The sequence below is a fragment of the Oratosquilla oratoria genome, chromosome 29 (assembly GCF_046742065.1).
Source record: "Oratosquilla oratoria isolate Oo_2021 chromosome 29, ASM4674206v1, whole genome shotgun sequence".
In the NCBI taxonomy this organism is placed as follows: Eukaryota; Metazoa; Arthropoda; class Malacostraca; order Stomatopoda; family Squillidae; genus Oratosquilla; species Oratosquilla oratoria.
This window is the reverse complement of record NC_134805.1, coordinates 14198300-14219084: the sequence shown is the minus strand read 5'-3', so window position 1 is coordinate 14219084 and position 20785 is coordinate 14198300. Positions and strand designations below refer to the sequence as shown.

The 20785-nt window shown below is 39.1% G+C and overlaps 1 protein-coding gene across 5 annotated transcripts in view; it reads right to left on the bottom strand.

Annotated features, from left to right (window-relative positions):
• The window catches only part of LOC143040605 (uncharacterized), a 535837-nt gene that overhangs the window by 83249 nt on the left and 431803 nt on the right, over positions 1-20785 (bottom strand). For all 5 annotated transcript variants that reach the window (XM_076211732.1, XM_076211736.1, XM_076211735.1 and 2 more), the window contains 2 exons: positions 8838-8999; positions 6996-7086 (listed from right to left, as the gene is read on the bottom strand). In XM_076211732.1, coding sequence (XP_076067847.1) covers positions 6996-7086; positions 8838-8999 — 253 coding nt within the window. The remainder of the gene's footprint in view (positions 1-6995; positions 7087-8837; positions 9000-20785) is intronic.

The following is a 20785-nucleotide window of genomic DNA, read 5'->3' as shown; positions in this document are numbered from 1 at the left end:
CAAAGGGGGACGGAGAGGGGGGGTCGCCGATTAAATGAAGCGGCCTCGCTGTGGATGTACTGTGTCTTGCGACACTGCTTCTGACCCAGGGCGGTGGGCAGGGTGCAGGGATGACCCGTCATCCAGGAGGTGCTCAGATGAGAGGAAGGGTGGGAGGGGTGTGGAGTGTATTTAGGGATGAAATGGGTGGGAGTGTTTTTAAGCCTTTCCCTTTTTGGCTACCTCCCTTGGAAGGGGGAAAAAGCCTTGGTATATGTATGTATGTATGTTCTTTCGAAGTATGGAGCGCACCATGGTGATCGTACCGTAATGAACCACTCACTCACAACAACTGCTGGCGTCCGACTGCCCTCCAACCACCACAGACAGCTGTGTGGACATCTTATGCGGGCACAGTCTGCAGACTTTGCCCTGCCAGGCACAGCCTGCCAGGCACAGCTCGACCGTGTGGACGTGGCTTTACTCCGAGGTGATTTCCAAAATATAAGAGTATTAGTCATTCAGTCCTTTGCCCCAGGTCTCTGTTGCAGGGGACCCATTGTTCCCAGGTGGTGCCATTTGGCAGGCTGATAAATTACTCAAGGAAAAAATATTGTGTTGTATTAGGCATCATAGAATAAGTTGCTGTGTCCTCCTTGTGGTGGTTGTATCTTGGGCAGCTTGATTCTGCAGCCAGGCCCACTCTGCTCTTTTAATGTTGGATGGCGTCCTGAATGCAGACATGCCAATGCAGTTCCTACATTTCCTGTGAGGGACCCTTCAGTGGAGAATATGTTTGAGAGGGGTCTGTCTTGGAGAGCTTGTTCAGTGATTTGTATGTATTTACCTAGTTGTATATTACGGGAGGAGAGCTATACTCGTAGTGACCCGCAGTTGTATCTTTCTGCATCCAGTTCTTTCTTAAAATCATGTATAGCTTTAGCACTCACTGTTTCCTTTTTCAATTTGTTCTATGTATCTATTACTCTGTGTAGAAAGCTGTTTTTTTCAGATCTCTTCTGTAACTGTCTTTCTTAAGTTTCTTCTCGTGTCCTCTTGTATTTCTTCTGTCCCCTTTTAGGAGGTTATCCCTATCAAGGATTTCCATCCCTTTCATAATTCTGTAGATGGTTATCAAATTGCCTCTTTCTCTTCTTTGTTCCAGAGTTTAGTTTGTCCAATCTTTGTTCGTATGTCAATTTGCAAAGTGTTGGTGCTAGCTTAGTCTTTGAATTCTTTCTAGTTTCTTTATGTGTTTTTTTGTACTAGGTGTCCATCAAGACACTGCATATTCCAGTTTTGGTCTTTGCAGTGCAACTAGTATCTTATTTACCATTTCCTCATCCATGTAGTCAAAGGCCACTTTCATTGATCTTATTGTTTCTCCAACTATTTTGTTTACATGCTTGTCTGGTGTAATGTCGTTTGAGATAACTACTCCTAGGTCTCTTTCTGAGTTTAATTTTGTAACTTCCTTTGCACTAATTTCTATTACCCTGATATTCTATTTTTGCTTTTCCAAATTCCATTATACTACATTTCTTAATATTGAAATTCACTTTGTTCTTTATACTCCATTTCCAGACTTTGTCCAGGTCTTCTTGAAAAGATTTGCAATCTTCTGTACTTACTCTCTTCAATAGTTTCACATCATCTGCAAAGAAGTTCATATAACATTCCACACCTTCATCCAGAGCCTTGGGGGACTCTGCTTATCATATCTACACAATTTGAGATCTTTTCTCTATGTACCACCCTCATTTTTCTTCCGTTCAAGAAATCATTCATCCATTCCAATAATTTTCCTTGTATTCCACCTATTGTTTAAATTTTTCTTAGTAGCTTTTTGTGTGATACTTTGTAAAAAGCCTATTGTAAATCCAAGAGGGCACAGTCTGCCCAACCATCTCTTTCTTGTATTATTTTTATTAATTTGAGAAAAAGCATATTAAGTTTGTAGTACATGATCTTCCACTTCTAAATCCAAATTGCTTGGGGTTTACTGTATATATTCGCATATAGGTTGCACTAGTGGATAGGTCATATCACTAGTTTGTGGTTGTCAAAGTGGTTATTTGCAGTTGACCTGCAGATAGGTTACACTATAATCTGGCAATTTACAAGACCCATTCAAACATAAGGAAGATCATATATTTACCTTTATTTCAAAACTTTACTCACAAAATTTTAATATCAGAGCACATGTAGTTTGTCCAACTGTCACACGCGTGCATAATGCAAACTTACATAAACAATGGTTGTGTCTCTAAAACTATAATCATAAACAAATGCACTTGCGTAAAAAACGTTACAGTCAACTTGACAAAAAAATCAATAGAGTTTAACTGTCAAGTGGACATTATACATCAGTATAGAAGAAAATTTCTTTAAGCTGCTCTTTCTGCTTTCTCCATCCCATTACTACCCTTCCTGAAACCCCAAACTCCCTTTCTACAGATCTGTTTCCATGCTCTTCTGTGTAATCCAAAACTTTTAGCTTAAAACCTACTTCATAACTCCTTCTCTTACCAATACTCATGATTAGGTTTGCAGTTATTAGGCCTAAAACTCTGTGTGATCTACCGTAGATCTAACAGTATGGTAGGCCTTATGGAGGTTTACGAAAATTATATTTTTTATTACGAAAATCATAAGTTTTTTAAGTTACGTTACAGGATGCTATGTTACACTATGAAAATATGATTTGTGCACATATCATAGAAATGCACCCACGAGTGAAACAGGTGATGTACAGTAATGTAGGTAAACAAAGGGTCAAGGTCATATTGCTTATAAACACTACAAAACATACAAAAGAGAATATTTTATGATTTTATTGTAATTGATATATGATTTTGTAGCAGCAATAGTTCAGTTTAGAGCAGCAAGTCAGTAGGAACCTTTGATATTCATATTTTATGCATACAAAGGGCTTGAAAAGCTTTCCGATGCATATTGTGCGAACACCACTAAAATTCCAAGTCATTGTCACATTGAAATTGCCAATTGTTGCAACTTCAGTTATAGAGTAGTGCTGTCCCTCATTAATGTCGAGTGGATAGGCTGCACCCCTAATTTTGGTGAAATATTTAGTTTAAAAAAGTGTGACCTATACGAAAGTATATATGGTAGTATGTTGTTCTCTTCCAAGTGTTTAATCCATTTATTTATAATAACTTTTTCACATATTTTTGCATTTATGCTTGTAAGGGGGTACTGGTCTATAGTTTGATGGATTTTCTTTATCTCCTTCCTTGTATATTAGTACAATGTTTGCATTTTTCCAATCTTGTGGTACTTTTCCTTCTTTGAGTGAGAAGTCAATTATATTGTGTATTTTGTCTGTAAGTTCATCTATACATTCTTTCAGTGTCCAGTTCACTATTCCGTTGAGCCCATATAACTGTCTGACATCAAAGTTCTTTATTTGGTCCCTTATTTCTTTCTGTGTCACCATTATTTCTTTCATTTTGGGGGATCCTTCTCACTGTCCTTCATCCCACATTTGTTAGCTTTCAATTGTCAATACAGACCTAAAGTGTCTGGTCATTACATCAGCTATTCCTACATCTATATATTGTTTCCTTCATGTAGTTTCAATATTTCATGTTCGTCTTTTAGTTTATTATTTACATATCTGTAAAATAATTTAGGTTGTTCTTTGCATTTGTCTATTATATCTTTTTTGTAGTTTCTTTTTTCCTCTCTGTGTATATCTACATATTAATTTCTTAGTTTGATGTGTGTTTGCCATTTAGTAACTTTTTTATATTTTTTCAATTTTTCCAGGCTTTGTCTCTTCTAACCTTAGCATCGCTACACTTTTTATTATACCAACACTTTATGTAAACCCTTTTTTGTTTCTTCTTAGGTACATGTTATCTGTTCCCTCTTTAAATATTTCTTTAAAAATGTCCCATTTTTCTACCATCTTTGTTTCATCATTTGCAAATTTTTCCCAAACAGGTAAATAGTAAATAATAATAAATTGACATATAACTAACAATAGATGAGAATCAAACAGACAATTGATAACAAAACAAAAACAAATAATATAAAATAAATTATAATCATTACAGCATCTTGCTTAGGTGTTTATCTAAATGATTTTTAAAGCTTCGAACTGAACTACATTGCACTACCTGTGCAGGAAGTTTATTCCATTCATTAACTACACAGTTGGCAAAGTTGTTTCTACCCACTTCCAAATTGAATCTATTTCCGGACAGTTTAAGACCATTGTTTCTTGTTGAATTCTCATTCATTGTGAAAATTTGGTCACTTTTGATGTTGTCAATTCCCTTTAGAATTTAAAGACCTGTATCAAGTCACCTCTGAGTCTACGCTTTTTTAGGGAAAACAGATTCATATGTTTTAGGCAATTTTTGTATGATTTATTTTTGATATTTGGAATCAGTTTTGTGGCTCGCCGTTGTACTTTTTCCAGTCTGTCAATGTCTTTGATGAGATTCCGTGACCATATGGAAACAGCATATTCCAAATGTGGACGAACTAATGATTTATATAGCTTGTTAATGAGTAATGGACTTTTGAAGTCAAAAGATCGCACAATTAGTCCTAGAATCTTATTTGCTTTCTCAGAGGCTGAAATACACTGCTTGGATGATTTGAGATCGTTACTGATAATTACGCCGAGATCTTTTTCACTATTCACTTTTGTTAATGAATTTCCAAATAACTTGTAATCGTACTTCCTGTTATTTTTACCTATGTGCATTACCTTGCATTTACTTGTGTTAAATTTCATTAGCCAATTTTCAGACCATTGCTGTAATTTATCTAAATTTTCTTGAATATGTAATTGGTTTAAGTGATCATTTGCCATTCTGCACAGTTTTGTATCATCAGCAAATTTGGAAACAGTAGATTTTAGTCAATGGTCTATATCATTTATATATAATATGAATAAAAGTGGCCCAAGAACAGAACTCTGAGGAGCTCCACTTGTAACATTTTTCCATCTAAAAGTTTTTCCATTTAAAACAACTCTCTGTTTTCGATCATTCAACCAATTACTAGTCCAATTTAATAGGCTACCACTTATTCCGTTCGAAGCTAATTTAGTAAGTAGTCTTTTGTGGGGGACGGTATCAAAAGCTTTTCCAAAGTCTAGATATATTAAATCTATATTGTTTCTTTTGTCATAATTTGAGATGACTGTGTTGTAGAATTCGAGTAAGTTAGTCACGCAAGAACGTTTTTTTTTTAAACCATGCTGGTTATCATTTATCAAACGGTTACTTTCTAAATGATGTTTGATAGCATCTCTGATGATAGTTGTCATTATTTTTCCTACGATTGAAGTCAAACTTATAGGCCTATACTTACTTGGTTTCTTTTTGTCACCTTTTTTGAATATGGGAGTAACGTTTGCTAGCTTCCATTCTCTTGGGACATCTGTGGATATGATGGATTTCTTGAAAATAATTTCTAGTGGAACAACAATCTCATTTTTCATTTCCTTTAAGATTCTTGGATGCTAATTGTCAGGCCTTGGCGTTTTATTAACTTTGAGTTTTTCTATACACCTTTTAATTTTTTCTTTTGTTATATTTACCATAGTAAGTTTACCCAAGACTTCACAAGTTTCAGTTTGGAGCTAACTTTGGGGTCTTTTGTTTACGAATACTGAGCTAAAATAATTATTTGAAATATTACATATTCCTTCATTTGAATATTCAATTGAATATTTTGAATTTAATTGTGATCAATTTCACATTTTCTTTACCTTCTGCTATCTCTATTACATTTAAGCCCTTTCATCTCAATAACATGACTCCTCCCCCGTTTATCCTTTCCATTTTTCAACCAAAGGTTGTATAAACCTTGTCCCACCATACTTGATTGTATAAGACCTTTCAGTTTTGTCTCCATAATTCCCATTATGTCTGGTTTCTCTATTGACAAATAGTCATTTCATTAATTTATTCCAGAAATCATACCATGTTTGTATATGCCACTTTTAACTTTTTTCTCTCTTTTTTTTTTTTTTTTTTTTTTTTTTCCCATTTTTCTGATCTACCATTTTCTCATTCTCAGGTCCAGCACTCTAAAAAAGAAACTAATTTTTTCAGTCTCCAATCTTTTCTCATTTTTTTTTCTTAGCTTCATCTATCAGTGCCCTGTCTTTCTCTATTTTCTCTTTGTTCATTTCCTTTTTTATCCACACATTTTTGTAGTTTTCACGGTTTGCTAGTTTTGCCACTTTTGATAGTATTTCTTTCGCTATCATTTGAGTTCTTAGTTTGATTTTCATTAGCCTGTAGTTTTTTCTTTTGAGTATGTACCCATTCTATGCACGTCATTGATTTCCTTCTCCAAATTCTGCCCCTCGTCCTGAACCACTTTCAGTATCTTCACAATTTCTGTCTCTTCTTTTTCTCTTTGGTATTTGTGTACATTGTGTTTTTCTTTGATATCATAAACCAATGCATTACTTTTTGTCCACTGTCTCTCTCATCCAGTTTTCCTTTTTTTGATCACCTTAATCATTAATCACTGTTTTCTTTGCATTCTCTTCTACCTGATGCTGCACTATTTCTTTGAATGAGAGTTTTTGATTTTCAAGTTCCTGTATCCACTGATTTTTTTTTTCATTAAGATCAGTCTCTTTGATTGATTTTGACTGGTTTTGGTGGCAGATCATAGTACATGCCTAACAAGAAAACCACTGGGGTGGTTTTTCTGTGTTCCTTTGATGATAGCAAGTTTAATCCTTCTATTCTCTTCTTGTATGACTTATCTGTAAGGCTGTGATGGGTCCCTTAGGTTTTGACAATGTTTTTGATCATGAAAAGAAACCTAAGAAACACACCAGGTATTACAATTATATAACATCTATATATAATGGTGTAAATATCTAAGGGATTTTACAAACTGAGAAGGAACATTATTCTACAATTTATTGAATCTGCAAAGCTCATAAACAAAAAGAAATTAAACAAATATGGTATATCACCTGGAAATACTGTATATATTATCTATTAAGTACTTACAGGGAAGATTATTCCTGTACCTATTCTTCTTCCTATTGTTTGTATTCTGGCCATCATTATTTGATTTCTCCTGACATATCACAGGTATATTCTGTTAAGACAGCATACTGTTAGTACTAGGTCAAACTTTGGGAAACAGATATACACTGGGGTTGCACAATTCGACAGCCTACATTTTGACAACTAACAGATTAGACCTCAATAGATTCTTACTCCTAAACTATAATTCAACACCTAAACTTGCAAATTTTACATTCAAAATTCATCACAGCAGCAACAGGCCTCACCACAGCAGGAGTTCTGTGGCTTTTTATGTGTAAGTAAATATATTCTTTAACATGTAATTTTAGTATTATTGTATTACCGTATTTTCCGGCGTATAGTGCGCGACTTTTTTCCTTTGGAAGGGCCTAAAAATGGGGGGGTGCATTATCCGGCGGTGTGCATTATCTACAGCCTACGATAAAAATTCTGCGGCTGTGTGTGTAATTTTTTCACAACAACGTGACGATGTTGGCCGTCACAAAGTCGGGAGGCACGCTTCTCCGTGACGTTCCGTGAGAACAAGAACAGCTATGGTGACATGAAAGAATACGCCAGCATGGGCTACCGTATATAAATATTTGGTATAGGTAGGTATCTATCGAATCTTATTTTTCATGTTTAAATAGGCCTAAACACCATGAAACATGATCAATATTCATGATATTTGCCCATGTTCACAGCATCCTAGTTTGAATTTTTATGTTGGCTTTGTTGCTTCACTTTAGGTATGGTACAAATTCCGTTGCGGCCATTCATAAACTCGTGTCAAACACCTGACTACAACACCCTCTTTCGGGAGTTATATTAACTAAACGTCTCCTCGATGAGAGACTGTCCTCTTTCACCACTGTCATTGCAGGTTCAAAGCTAAAACGAAACAGTCTGTAATTTGTTTCAGTACTAAATAAAAAAAAATGGTAAAGACGAATTATGTCCTCAAGATATAAAATGAACATTTTCTGTAAAAATCCCGAAATTTTTCTTTATATTTTACTTTCAATAAACTTTTTTAGATCATATTTCCAACAAACTATTTAAGCTACAAAGTAATAAGGGACCAACGCACAACATGAGTCATATACCGGTACATGTAGTTCCGACTTTTTCTTAGTTGTGTCCTCATTGATGCCTAAACTGACACTTAATTTAGTGACAAATCAGCAGATTTCCCAGCGCTGGCTCTACCCAATGAAAAATACTTCTCCATGTAACCTCGTTCACATGATATAAATACCGAGGTAAAACTGCGTTATAGACAAATGCGATCGGGCATGCGGGTTATACGTCGGTGCGCGCTATCTATGTACTGAGATAACGAAGTGCATGGGTGCGCATTATAACCTGATGCGCATTATAACCCGATGCGCATTATAAGCTGGAAAATACGGTACACATCTAAGATGTCTATCATAATGACTTGTAATGAAATGGGATCAGTAAAAGTGTCCTCTTTATTTTCTTTTTTTTTTTTTAGGGGAGGGGACACATATCCCTTGATTTTGACTAATCGCACTTCATCACCACAAATGCCACCCTAACCCTGTCGAATTGTGACACACCAGTGTAAAACATAATTGTCAACATTGATTGCTCAGAACTGAATTAAATATGAAAATTAAAGTCAAGAAATGGAAATAGAAAATCTGATAAAGAAATACAATAATTTCCACTAGCTGATAGCCACACCAACATTGTACATTAATTTACTGAATGATTACAGCTCCATTAAGTAAGAGGAGCCAATTCATTATCAACCATGTTCATGAAATAAGAATGGAATTCAACACTTTAACTTACTACAAACTGATCAAACATGCCCTTCACTATAACATTATTCAGGAAACTTTCTATTTCATTTCTTTGAATGCGTTGACCTATGTTTACATAGGCTGAGTCATCATCAAAGAAAGGAGGGGCTTTTCTGCTTGGCAAACACCAGGGATAGTCAGATGATAAATTCTGTATATACAAAGAAAGAAAAAATAATGTTGCAATATAAACTTGATAAGAAGATTAAGTATTTCACTTCACACCCATTGATTAAAATGCTGTCACGACCATTATGATGACTTTGGAGGAGTTTTCATGTTTATTGTTAGTTCATACACACACAAATGCAAGGTTTGACACAGGAGACTGGACCCCATGAGCATTGTTCAAACCTCATACACTAGAGCTAGGTAAATATGTATACAACAAGAGGGTTTCTCTCTCCTTATGTGGTAAGTATCTGTGTCAAAGTATACACCCATGCTGAACCCATTCATCTCCCCTTCCATCTTAGCACCTTGTGTAGAAAAGGGGCTTGGGCCAGAAGCAATGCAGTAAGGTACAGTGCCTCCACAGTAGGGCCTGGCATTTGTAAGTGGTTTACCCCAACCTTTTCATTATATGAGCACTATAGTAGTGTAAATGAGTAAACAATTATATACAATATATGTATATGTATGTATATATATATATATATATATATATAGATATATATATATATATATATATATATATATATATATATATATATATATATACACACACACAAGGTGTTTGGGATAATTTTGATATTTCTTTTTTATCTTCTGTCATTTCAGAACCATTTATAGGATTTAAAAGCAGTAAAGTGCATCAGATAACTGATTCTGTATACTATTGGTGGGTGTGAGAGCTAGAGAGCATGGACAACTGGAAAGCACCAGAATATTGGAAGAGAGTGACCTGCATCATGATGATTCGTGTCGGATGAAAAAATTTGGAAATCTTAGCTGCAGCTCAGTGCTCCTTGAATACCATGAAGGCCGTGAGATGTGAGCTGGAGAATTACGACGAAGAGGTGGAAGTAGTGGTTAGCAGGCAATGTAGACCTTGGCAAGAGAGATGGGTGTTGGAGTGGCAACTATGAAGAAAGCACTAAACGAGGATCTTCGCTACTCCTCCTACAAGAGGTGCAAGGGCCAGCTACTCACTCCCGAGGCCCAAGAGAACTGCTTTACGAAAGCCAAGGAACTCCTCAACAAGTTCATAACTCAGTTGAGCTAGGGATGCTCTGTTTCTTCCCAGATGAGAACTTCTGCCAGGACCAGTTACACAATGTGCAGAACAGGCGACTAGCCCACAGTCTACACAAAGTCCCGCCCATCATGAAGACCAAGTTCCCTCAAACTGTGATGGTCTTTGAGTGTGTTTCCAACAAAGGCCATGTCATGCTGCCCCACATCTTTGAAGAGGGACTTAGATTCACTTCAGATGGCTATACTGAGTTGCTGTCCACTGTTTTCAAGCTCTGGGTAGAGAGGGTAGCTGCGGGAAGACCATACCTGTGGCAGCGGGACTCAGCTCCATGTCACACCTCTGGGAAAACCCAGAAGTGGCTGTCTGAGAATTTTTACAACTTCGCCAGTCCAACATCTGGCCCCCCAACTCGGCTGATTACAACCCCATGGACTGTTATGTGTGGGGCGCAGTTGAAAAAGACACCAATTGTACTGGCTGCAACACCAAAGATGAGCTGATTCCCAGGATCAAACTGGTGTTCAGGTGTCTCCTGAAGGATACCATGAAGGCTGTGTGCTGAAGGTTCAGGTCCCACCTGGAGGCCATGGTGGAGGCTCAGGGTGGCTTCTTTGAGTGAGCTGTCAGGTTTGAAAGTATTGGGACCATCTTTGTCATTGCTCTTTGTATTCTTTCTAATTTTCTTATATTCTTTTTTGTACTGGATGACCATATCAGGGCTGCATATTCCAGTTTTGGCCTTATCAGTGTGAATGATATTTTGACACAGCCTGAAGGGACTTCTCCCTGTTTTCTCTTTTTCTGCATGAGAGGATGGAGGGGAGGGGGTTGCTGATTAAATGAAGCAGCCTTGCTGTAGATGTGCTATGTCTTGGTACATTAGTTCTGACCCAGGGCAGTGGGCAAAATGCAGGGATGAACTGTCATCCAGGAGGAGCCAAGATAAGAGGGAGGGAGGAGGGTGAATGGGAGTGGAGTATGTAGGGATGGAATGAGTGGGAGTGGATTTTATGCCTTTGTTCTTAGATTAGGAGAGTAACAGAAGGAGTAATTGGTGAAGAAGTGTGATAAGGCAGATATGTGAGAAAGCTTTAGCAAAAGGTAAGGATGTTTTTTGGGGCCTTCATGGACTTAGAAAGGGCTTATGACAGGCTAGACAAGATGGCACTGTGGGAGGTTTTGCAGATATATGGGATTGGGCTTGAAAGCTGTTAACCCCTTCCATACGGTGCCGCACACGTAGGCGTCATGGGGAGCGAGTGTATTCGCGAGGCTGCCATATCGGCGTCTTGATTATATTTATTGTAGTCGCCCCTCCATAATGACATTCTTTCTAATTCTTTTGTAATCGCATTTTCTATGGTTATCAAAATTCACGGGTGAAGAGAGAACGATCGATATAAGCGGTGACTATATTTTATGATGAGAGTATTATTACGACACGTCGTACGGCTGGCATTGGCTGCTGCCACCGAGATCTAAGTCCATGACGCCTACGTGTGCGGCACCGTATGGAAGGGGTTAAGGGTTGTCAAGAGTTCTGACAAGAGTAGTAGAGCCTGTGTTAGAATTAGAAATGGAGAGAGCAAGTGGTTTGAGGTAAAGGTGGGACTGTGTCAGGGATGTGTCATGTTGCCATGACTGTTTAATGTGTATATGGATTGGGTGTAAAGTGAGAGGGTAATGGGCATAGAACTGGAGATAGTCAAAGAAAATGGAGAAAAGTGGAAGGTGAGCCACTTGTGGCAGGGTCAGAGGGGTGATTAAGGGATTTAGTGATGGAGTTTGGGAAGGTATGTGATAAGAGAATATTGAATGTAAATGTGGAAGTAAGTCTTAAAGGAGAGACTGGAGGAAGTGGATAGCTTTAGGTATTTAAGGTTCTACATGGCAGGAAAGGAAGAAATGGAGGTGACAGTAAACTATAGATTGAGAGAAGCATGTAAATGCCTTGAGGGATTAAAAAGTGTTAAAAGAAATAGGCATTTGGGAACATACAAAGATGAGACTATATTTACCTACTTAATTGTATTATACAGAAAAGGAAGTTATGCTCATAGTGACCCATCTTTGCATCTCACAACATCTAGTTTGTTCTTAAATTCTTTTATGGTGTTTGCACACACTATGGTTTCATCCAATTTGTTCAAGACATCTACCACTCTGTGTGGAAAACTATTTTTTTCCAGATCTCTTCTACAACTATCCTTTGAGTTTCCTTTCATGTCCCCTTGTTTTTCTTTTATCCCACTTTAATAAGTCTTCTCTGTCAAAGACTTCCATGCCTTTCATGATTCTGTTAATGGCCAATAGATTGCCTCTTTCTCTTTGTTCCAGGGTTGGTAGTTCCAGTTTAGCCAGTCTTTGTTCTTATGTCAATTTTGAAAGTGTTGGGGCCATCTGTGTTGTTGCTCTTTGAATTCTTTCTAATTTCCTTATATTCTTTTTTTGTACTGGATCTCCATAGTGTTGCAGTGTACTCCAATCTTGGTCTTATCAGTGTGACTATTATTTTTTTACCATAACTTCATCCAAGTAATTAAAAGCCATCTTTATTGATCTTAGTAAATTGTAGGTTTCTCTATTTTGTTTATGTGCTTGCCTGGGGACATGTCTTTGGTGATAATTACTCTTAGGTCCATTTCAGAACCAAATTTCTCTACTTCTTTTGTACCAATTTTATATTGTCCTGATATTCTTTTTTTACTCTTTCCAAACTCCATTATACTACATTTCTTAATGTTGAAGTTTACTTCCCACTTTTGGCTCCATTCCCAGACTTTGTCCAGGTTTCTCTGTAGCGATTCAGTCTTTTTCTGTATTCACATTAATAGTTTTGCATCATCTGCAAAGAAGTTCATATAACATAACATGTCATTTATATATATATAGCAAACATTATTGGAGCCAATACTGAACCCTGTGGGACTCCACTTATCTTTTCTTCCCAGGTCAAGTTTTTATCTCTGAGCACCACTCTCATTTTTCTCCCATGCAAGAAATTTTCCATCCATTTCAGTAATTTGCCATGTACACCTGTTTTTCGAGTTTTCTTAATAGTTTTTTGTGTGAGGCAGAGACATGAAATTTAAGAGAACAGAGAGGAAAAGTTTAAATATGTTTTAGATGAAATGTTTGAGAATTATGGTAGGGGTTACAAGGCTGGATCGAGTGGGAAATGAAGTGAGAAGGAGACCCAAGGCGGAAAAAGAGACAGCAGATATAGCTAATGAAAGAATATTGGGATGGTTTGGACACATGGAAAGAATGAGTAAAGAAAAATTAATAAAAGAGGTGTGGAAGGCAGAGCTGGATAGAGTGAACTTGAGAGGATGACCAAGGATGAGGTGGGTGGATGGGGTGAAAGGGGCATAGAGCAAGAGGGGAATGTCTGTTGAGCAAGGAAGGGAGAAGGCAGGAGATAGGGGTGAATGGAGAATGGCTGTGTATAAATGATACTGTGATGCAAGGAAGGGAGGGGATAGGGGGGTAGGGAGTGGTTATGTATGAATATTTTGAAACAGCCCAACAGGATTTCTCCCTGCCTTCTTTTCCTCTGTATGAGGGGGCAGAGAGGGGGTTCATTGATGAAGTGAAGTGGCCTTCCTGTGGATGAGTTGTGTCTTGCTGCATTACTTTGACCCAGAGCAGTGGGTGGGATACAGGGTGACCTATCATCAATGAACTAAGATGAGAGGGAGGAAAGGGTGGTGGATGGGAGTGAAATGGGTGGAAGTGAAATAGGTGTGAGTGGGTACTTGCCTTTTGACTGCTACCTGCCTTGTAAGTGGGAAAAAGCTGTTGGTACATAGATACAGATGCTCCAAACCCATCACTTTGAGCAGAAAGACAAAGGGCTCAGTTCAATGAAACATATGCAAAAACTGGGCCCACTTCTTGTACAACACTTGCAAATACAAACGAATACACAAACACTTAGACATGTTCTACCTGCCCTCCAGTAACCTCACTCCCATCTTCCCAACCACATCCTGCATCCTTGCCCACACCCAGTCTCCCCCTGCCCTTGTCCTCAATCATTCCTCCCCTTCCTTTGTCTCCAATCACACCTTCCCCTCCCTCTAACCCAGACTCTATACCTTCCCCATCAACACCCCAACCCCAGAAGGCAACATATAACACATACAGAACACACATCAACATATTACAACACAACATCGATGGCATCAACAGAAAAAAAACATGAACTCGAACACTTCCTCAAACAACACTACGTACATGTTACCATCATACAAGAAACAAAACTAAGACACTCACACAAAACACCAACATTTCACAACTTCACCACCATTAGACAAGACCGGACCAATGGCAATGGCAGTGGACTCATCACCCTGGTCCACCGATCCATCTGTTTTATGGACACAAGTGCCACAACCAAAATCCTCCTCCCTACCACAGAAAATACCACTGAAATCCAATCTATCCTAATCCGTACAGGCAACAAATCAACACTTAAAATAGTTGATATATACATTCCCCACAAATATCTCCCACAGTTCCAAACACCTTCAGGCCTCAACTCATTTAACTAGCCACAATCCCAAACCTTTTCATGGGTGGTGACTTCAATGCCAAGTCGTCAGCCTGGTGTGTCGACAACCCAGACACAGACGGAGGGCTTGATATGCAGACTCAACTTGACTCACTGACCACCATCATGAACAACACACATAATCATACACATATCTCACACCAAGCCCTCTACACCCCCTCCTCTCCTGATATCACCTTCTGTTCCCCCTGCCTAACCCCAACAACTTCATGGAGAGTGGTCAGATCCAAGGGATCTGACCACCTTCCAGTCATCATCACCACCAAAACAAGATGCACCCCAGTTGGCCACAGACACACATACACCAATTACAAGAGAGTAAACTGGGAAGCTTTTACTGAAGAGACAGAACAACATTTTGAGACACTTAACAGTACACCAATCACAAACATAAACAATGCTGTACACACTTTTAATACAATCATATAAAATGTAGACAAAAGATATATGCCTAGAGGCAACAGAAAATCACACAACCTCAATTTCACACCAGAAATCCAAGGCCTCATCAGACTAGATAAACTTAAAACACAATACCCCCAAACCTATACCCCAAAACATACATACATATACCAAGGCTTTTTCCCCTTACAAGGGAGGTAGCCAAAAAGGAAAAGGCATATAATCATTCCCACCCATTCCATCCCTGAATACACTCCACACCCCTCCACCCTCCGTCTTATCTTAGGACCTCCTGGATGACGAGTCATCCCTGCACCTTGTCCACTGCCCTGGGTCAGAAGTAGTGTCACAAGACACAGCACATCCACAGCAAGGCAGCTTCATTAAATCGGCAACCCCCCCTCTCCGTCCCCCCATTGCATAAAAGGAGAAGACGGGGAGAAATCCCTTCGGGCTGTGTCAAATTTTGCTCACACATACTATCTCACCCCCCATCCCCCCGCCCAATCCACCCTATGCATCACAACATCATCCATATACAACCATTCTCCATTCACCCCTGTCTTCTGTCCTCTCCCATCCTTCCTCAACAGACATTCCCCTCTTCCCCAAAGCCCCCTTCACCCCATCCATCCACCTCATCCTAGGACGTCCCCTCATGTTCACTCCCTCCACATCTGCCTTCCATACCTCTTTTACCAATCTTTCTTCACTCATTCTTTCCATGTGTCCAAACCATCCCAATACTCTTTCATCAACCCTATCTCCCAGCTCCCTTCCCACCCCTGTTCTCCTCCTCACCTCCTCATTTCTCACTCTATCTAGCCTAGTAACCCCCATCATACTTCTCAGACACCTCATCTCAAACACATTCAAACTCCTTCTCTCTTCCTCTCTTATGTTCCATGTTTCTACCCCATACAGTGCTGCTGGTACAATCACTCCTTCATACAGTCTCCTCTTAGCATCCATTCCCAAATGTCTATTCCTCATTACACTCTTTAATCCACCAAGGCATTTACTCGCTTCTCTCAATCTACATTCTACCTCCACCTTCACTCCACCTTTTCCTGCCACATTTACACCCAAGTATCTAAAACTATCCACTTCCTCCAGTTGCTCTCCCTTAATACTCACTTCCAGTCTGCTGCCACTTTCACCCCTTGTACATCTCATCACCTTACTTTTACCCACATTTATCTTTAGCTTTCTTCTATCACATACTCTCCCAAACTCTGTCATCAACTTTCTCAATCCCTCCTCCGATCCTGCCACAAGCGCAGTGTCGTCCGCAAACAACAGCTGGCTCACCTCCCACTTTTCTCCATTTTCTTTAACCATCTCCAATTTCTGACCCACTACCCTTCCATTTACCTCTTGCACCACCCCATCCATGTATAAGTTGAACAGCCAGGGCGACATAACACATCCTTGACGAAGTCCCACCTTTACCTTGAACCACTCACTCTCTCCATTTCTAATCCTGACACATGCTCTACTACTCTCATAAAAACTCTTGACAGCTCCCAGTAGCTTTCCTCCTATTCCATATATCTGCATAACCTCCCTCAGTGCCTTTCTGTCTACCCTAACGTAAGCCTTTTCCAGATCCATAAAAGCCCAAAAAACATCCTTCCCCTTTCCTATAGCTTTCTCACATATCTGTCTTACCACAAAGATCTGATCTACACAACCTCTACCCGTCCTAAATCCACACTGTTCCTCAACAATTACTCCCTCTCTTCCTCTCCTAATCCTCTCAATCAAGATCCCCCCATAAGACCCTCCCAACTACACTTAACAAGCTAATCCCTCTGAAACTACTACATTCACACTTGTCCCCTTTTCCCTTGTAAAGAGGACTATACAGGCACTCCTCCAGTCCTCTGGCACTCTACCCTCTCTCCAGCAAACATTAAATAACCTCACCAGCCAGTCCACCATCACTGTACCTCCTTTTTTTAGACATTCTGCATGGCATCCATCCAGACCAGGTGCCTTACCTGCTTTCATCATCTTAACAACTGCCTTCACTTCATCCTTCCTTATTTCTCCTCCATTTTCCTCACTCATCATGGTCATTTTCTTTGCATTTCCCACTGCAGCTATCTTTCCCTCCCTATCCTCCTTCACATTTAGCAACTCCCTAAAATATTCTGCCCATCTTCCCCTTACTGCCTTCTCTTCCATTATCATCTCTCCATCTGCACCTTTTACCTTTTCTTCTCTACTTGATTCGCCTCCTCTTCCTCTCTTAATTTCTTTCCAAAACATCTTTTTTTTACTTTCAAAATTTTCTGTCATACTCTTACCCCATTTCACATCTGCTCTCCTCTTTGACTCCCTCACCTTTTGCTTTACTTCTCTTTTCTTTTCTTTGTACCTCTCATATGACTCCCTCATCCTATTTTGTAACCAATCTGTGAAAGCTCGCTTCTTGTCTTCTACAACCTTCTTTGTTTCCTCATCCCACCATTCACTACCCTTCCTTCTATTTCCTTCAGTCCTCCTTGTTCCACACACCATCCTTGCACACTTTGTGACTCCCTCCTTGAACCATCCCCATTCCTCCTCCACACCTAGCTCTACTCTATCCTTCACTCCCTCCCACTCCTCCTTCAGCTTCTTCTTGTACTCCTTCTCCTTTTCCTTTTCATTTAAAGAGTTCACTCTAAGCACCTCCCTACCTTTTGTCCCTTTCCTCTTTCTCCATCTATCCTCCACTCTCAACTTACCTTCCACCAAAAAATGATCTGATATTCCCCCACCCTCTCCCCTTAGCACATGTACATCCTTAACTCTTCCCATCATAATCCTATCTACCACTTAATAATCCATTAACGCTCTATCTACCACCCTTCCATCCACTACCCTCTCCCATGTGTACTTATGCTTGACTTTCTTCCGAAACACTGTATTTGCTATCATCAACTCTCTAGACACATTTCCACCATCAACTCTCCACTACGATTCTTTCCTGGAACTCCAAATTTCCCAACCACTCCATCAATTGGAACATTTCCTACCCTAGCATTAAGGTCTCCCAGTACTGTTACATTGACATTTCTCCCTAAATCCTCTATACACTCATTTAAATCTATCCAAAAGGCCTCCCTTTCTTCTACATTCTTCTCACTGCCAGGCCCATATGCACTTACAAAGACCCACATCTCCTTTTCCAGTTTCATAGCAAACCAAATACAAACACTAAACACAGATATTACCAATAAAATACATGAACAAAATACACAAAATTGGCAAAAGTTTGTCAGTATACTTAATCACAAAACAAACACCAGCAAATTGTACAAAACACTCAACAGCATTACACTATCCAACAGTAACACAAAATGCTCTCATGCAGCAATAACCACAACAACAGATAATTTACCCTCAAACAGACCAAGCAAATACACTCATAAATCATTTGTACAGACAAGCCATCTCACTTCTCACCCTCACGACCAATGCACCATTTGACGAAAGAAAGACTTTCCCACAGACTCAGACTATACACCCTTCATAGACAGTCAGACAAAGCACATAATACATAACCTCAAGCACTTATCTGCCTGTGGCCCTGACAACATAAGTAACATCCACCTAAAACACATTGGACCACAAGGTATACATGCACTCACAAACATTGCAAACTACAGCTATTCACACAACACTATACCTGACATCTGAAGCATGGGAAAATAATCCCAATCCCAAAACCCAATAAAGACCCAACAATCCCAACATCACACTGCCCAATCACACTTCTCTGCACTCCCCCCAAAGTCATTGAATACCTCATACTTCAATTCATCACACCACATATTCCCCTTGCTGAATCATAACATGGTTTTAGGCCACTACACTCCACAAACACTCTTCTAATAAACCTTATGCAAAGAATATTAGATGGCATCAACTCAGATAGGCCACATCACAGAACACTTCTTATAACATTAGACATTAGTAAAGCTTTTGATGATATCCCCCACCATAAACTAACAAACAATATAACACAGACATGCACAATAACACCAAAAGATGACTGGCCAATTATCTGGCAGGCAGAAATGCTTATGTGGCATATAATGGCCAGTCATTGCACATCAGAAACATTAAAAATGGAGTACCACAGGGCTCTGTTCTATCCCCCACACTCTTTAATCTATACATGCATGGTATACTCACACCAGACACCTCAGAAATACAAATCTCTTCCTACGCAGACAACATAACAATCACATGTACACATCGTAACACAAAGCCACAGAAATAATACAGCCATACCTTGATACACTCAACACAAGGTTTACTACAAACAGACTCAAAATAGCCCCAACCAAATCTACAGCAACACTTCTCAACAATTGGACAAAAGAACACAAATACATTCCTCAACTCTATATCAACAACACTAATACTACACACACACACACAGAAAATTCTTGGTGTAACATACCATACATCCATGTCATTAAAACAACACATCACAAACATAAAAAATAAATGCACACCAAGACTCACTGCACTTAAATCGATCACTGGAACAACATTTGGACAAAACAAAGAAACTAATACTACAATATACAAACAATGCATATGCTCAGTGATTAATTATATAATTACAGCATGGGCACCTAATCTCAGTGAGACACACCTCAACACCCTTCAGACCATACAAAACAAAGCATTAAAAGCAATTAAAAAGTCGGCACATGTACAACACCTACAGACCACCTACACTTTGAAACAAGTCCTCAAAGTCATAGATCACCTTGACATGAGAGGCACACAGACACTTGCTGTAGCCTCCACAAACATAGGATTGTGAATCACTGCAGGAAGACCTGAATAAAGTATGGAACTGGAGTCAGAAATGGGAGGTGGACTTTAATATTAAGAAGTGTAGCATAATGGAGTTTGGAAAAAGCAAAAACAGAATATCAGGACAATATAAAATTGGAACCAAGGAGGTAAAAAAGGAGAGATCCGAAAAAGATTTGAGTGTAATCATCTCAAACAACTTGTCCTATGACAAACAGATAAACAACATTGTTGGAGAATCCTACAACTTGGTGAGATCAATAAAAGTGGCATTTGCATATTTGGACGAAGAAATGATTAAAACAATATTGGTCACACTGATAAGGCCTAGACTAGAATATGCAGCGACATTGTGGTCACCCAGTACCAAAAAGAATATAAAAGAAAATAGAAAGAATCCAGAGAGTAGCACCAAAATGGCACCTGCACTCGCAAACTTGTCATATGAGGAGAGATTGGCTAAACTAGATTTACCGATGCTGGAGCAAAGAAGAGAGAGAGGTGACCTGCTGACCATCTACAGAATCATGAAAGGCACAGAAATACTTGATAGAGAGGACTTGTTAAACTGGGACATGAGAAGCACAAGAGGACATGGAAAGAAAATAAAAAAACATAGCTACAGAAGAGATCTGAAGAAAAACAGTTTTCCACATAGAGTGGTAGACACTTGGAACAAACTGGACAAGGAAAAAGTGTGCACAAAAACCATTCATGAGTTTAAAAGCAAACTAAACACTGAGATACAAAGGCAAAACACCATGAGCGTAGCTCCCCTTCTCGCAAAATACAACTACCGTATATTTCCACGTATAAGACGACCCTAAAATCCAAAAATTCACCCCTTAAATTTGGGGGTCATCTTAAACTACCATTATAAAAATCAGACCTTGAATTCTACATGAGATGACTTGGTAGGCTAGCCAGCCAATAACCA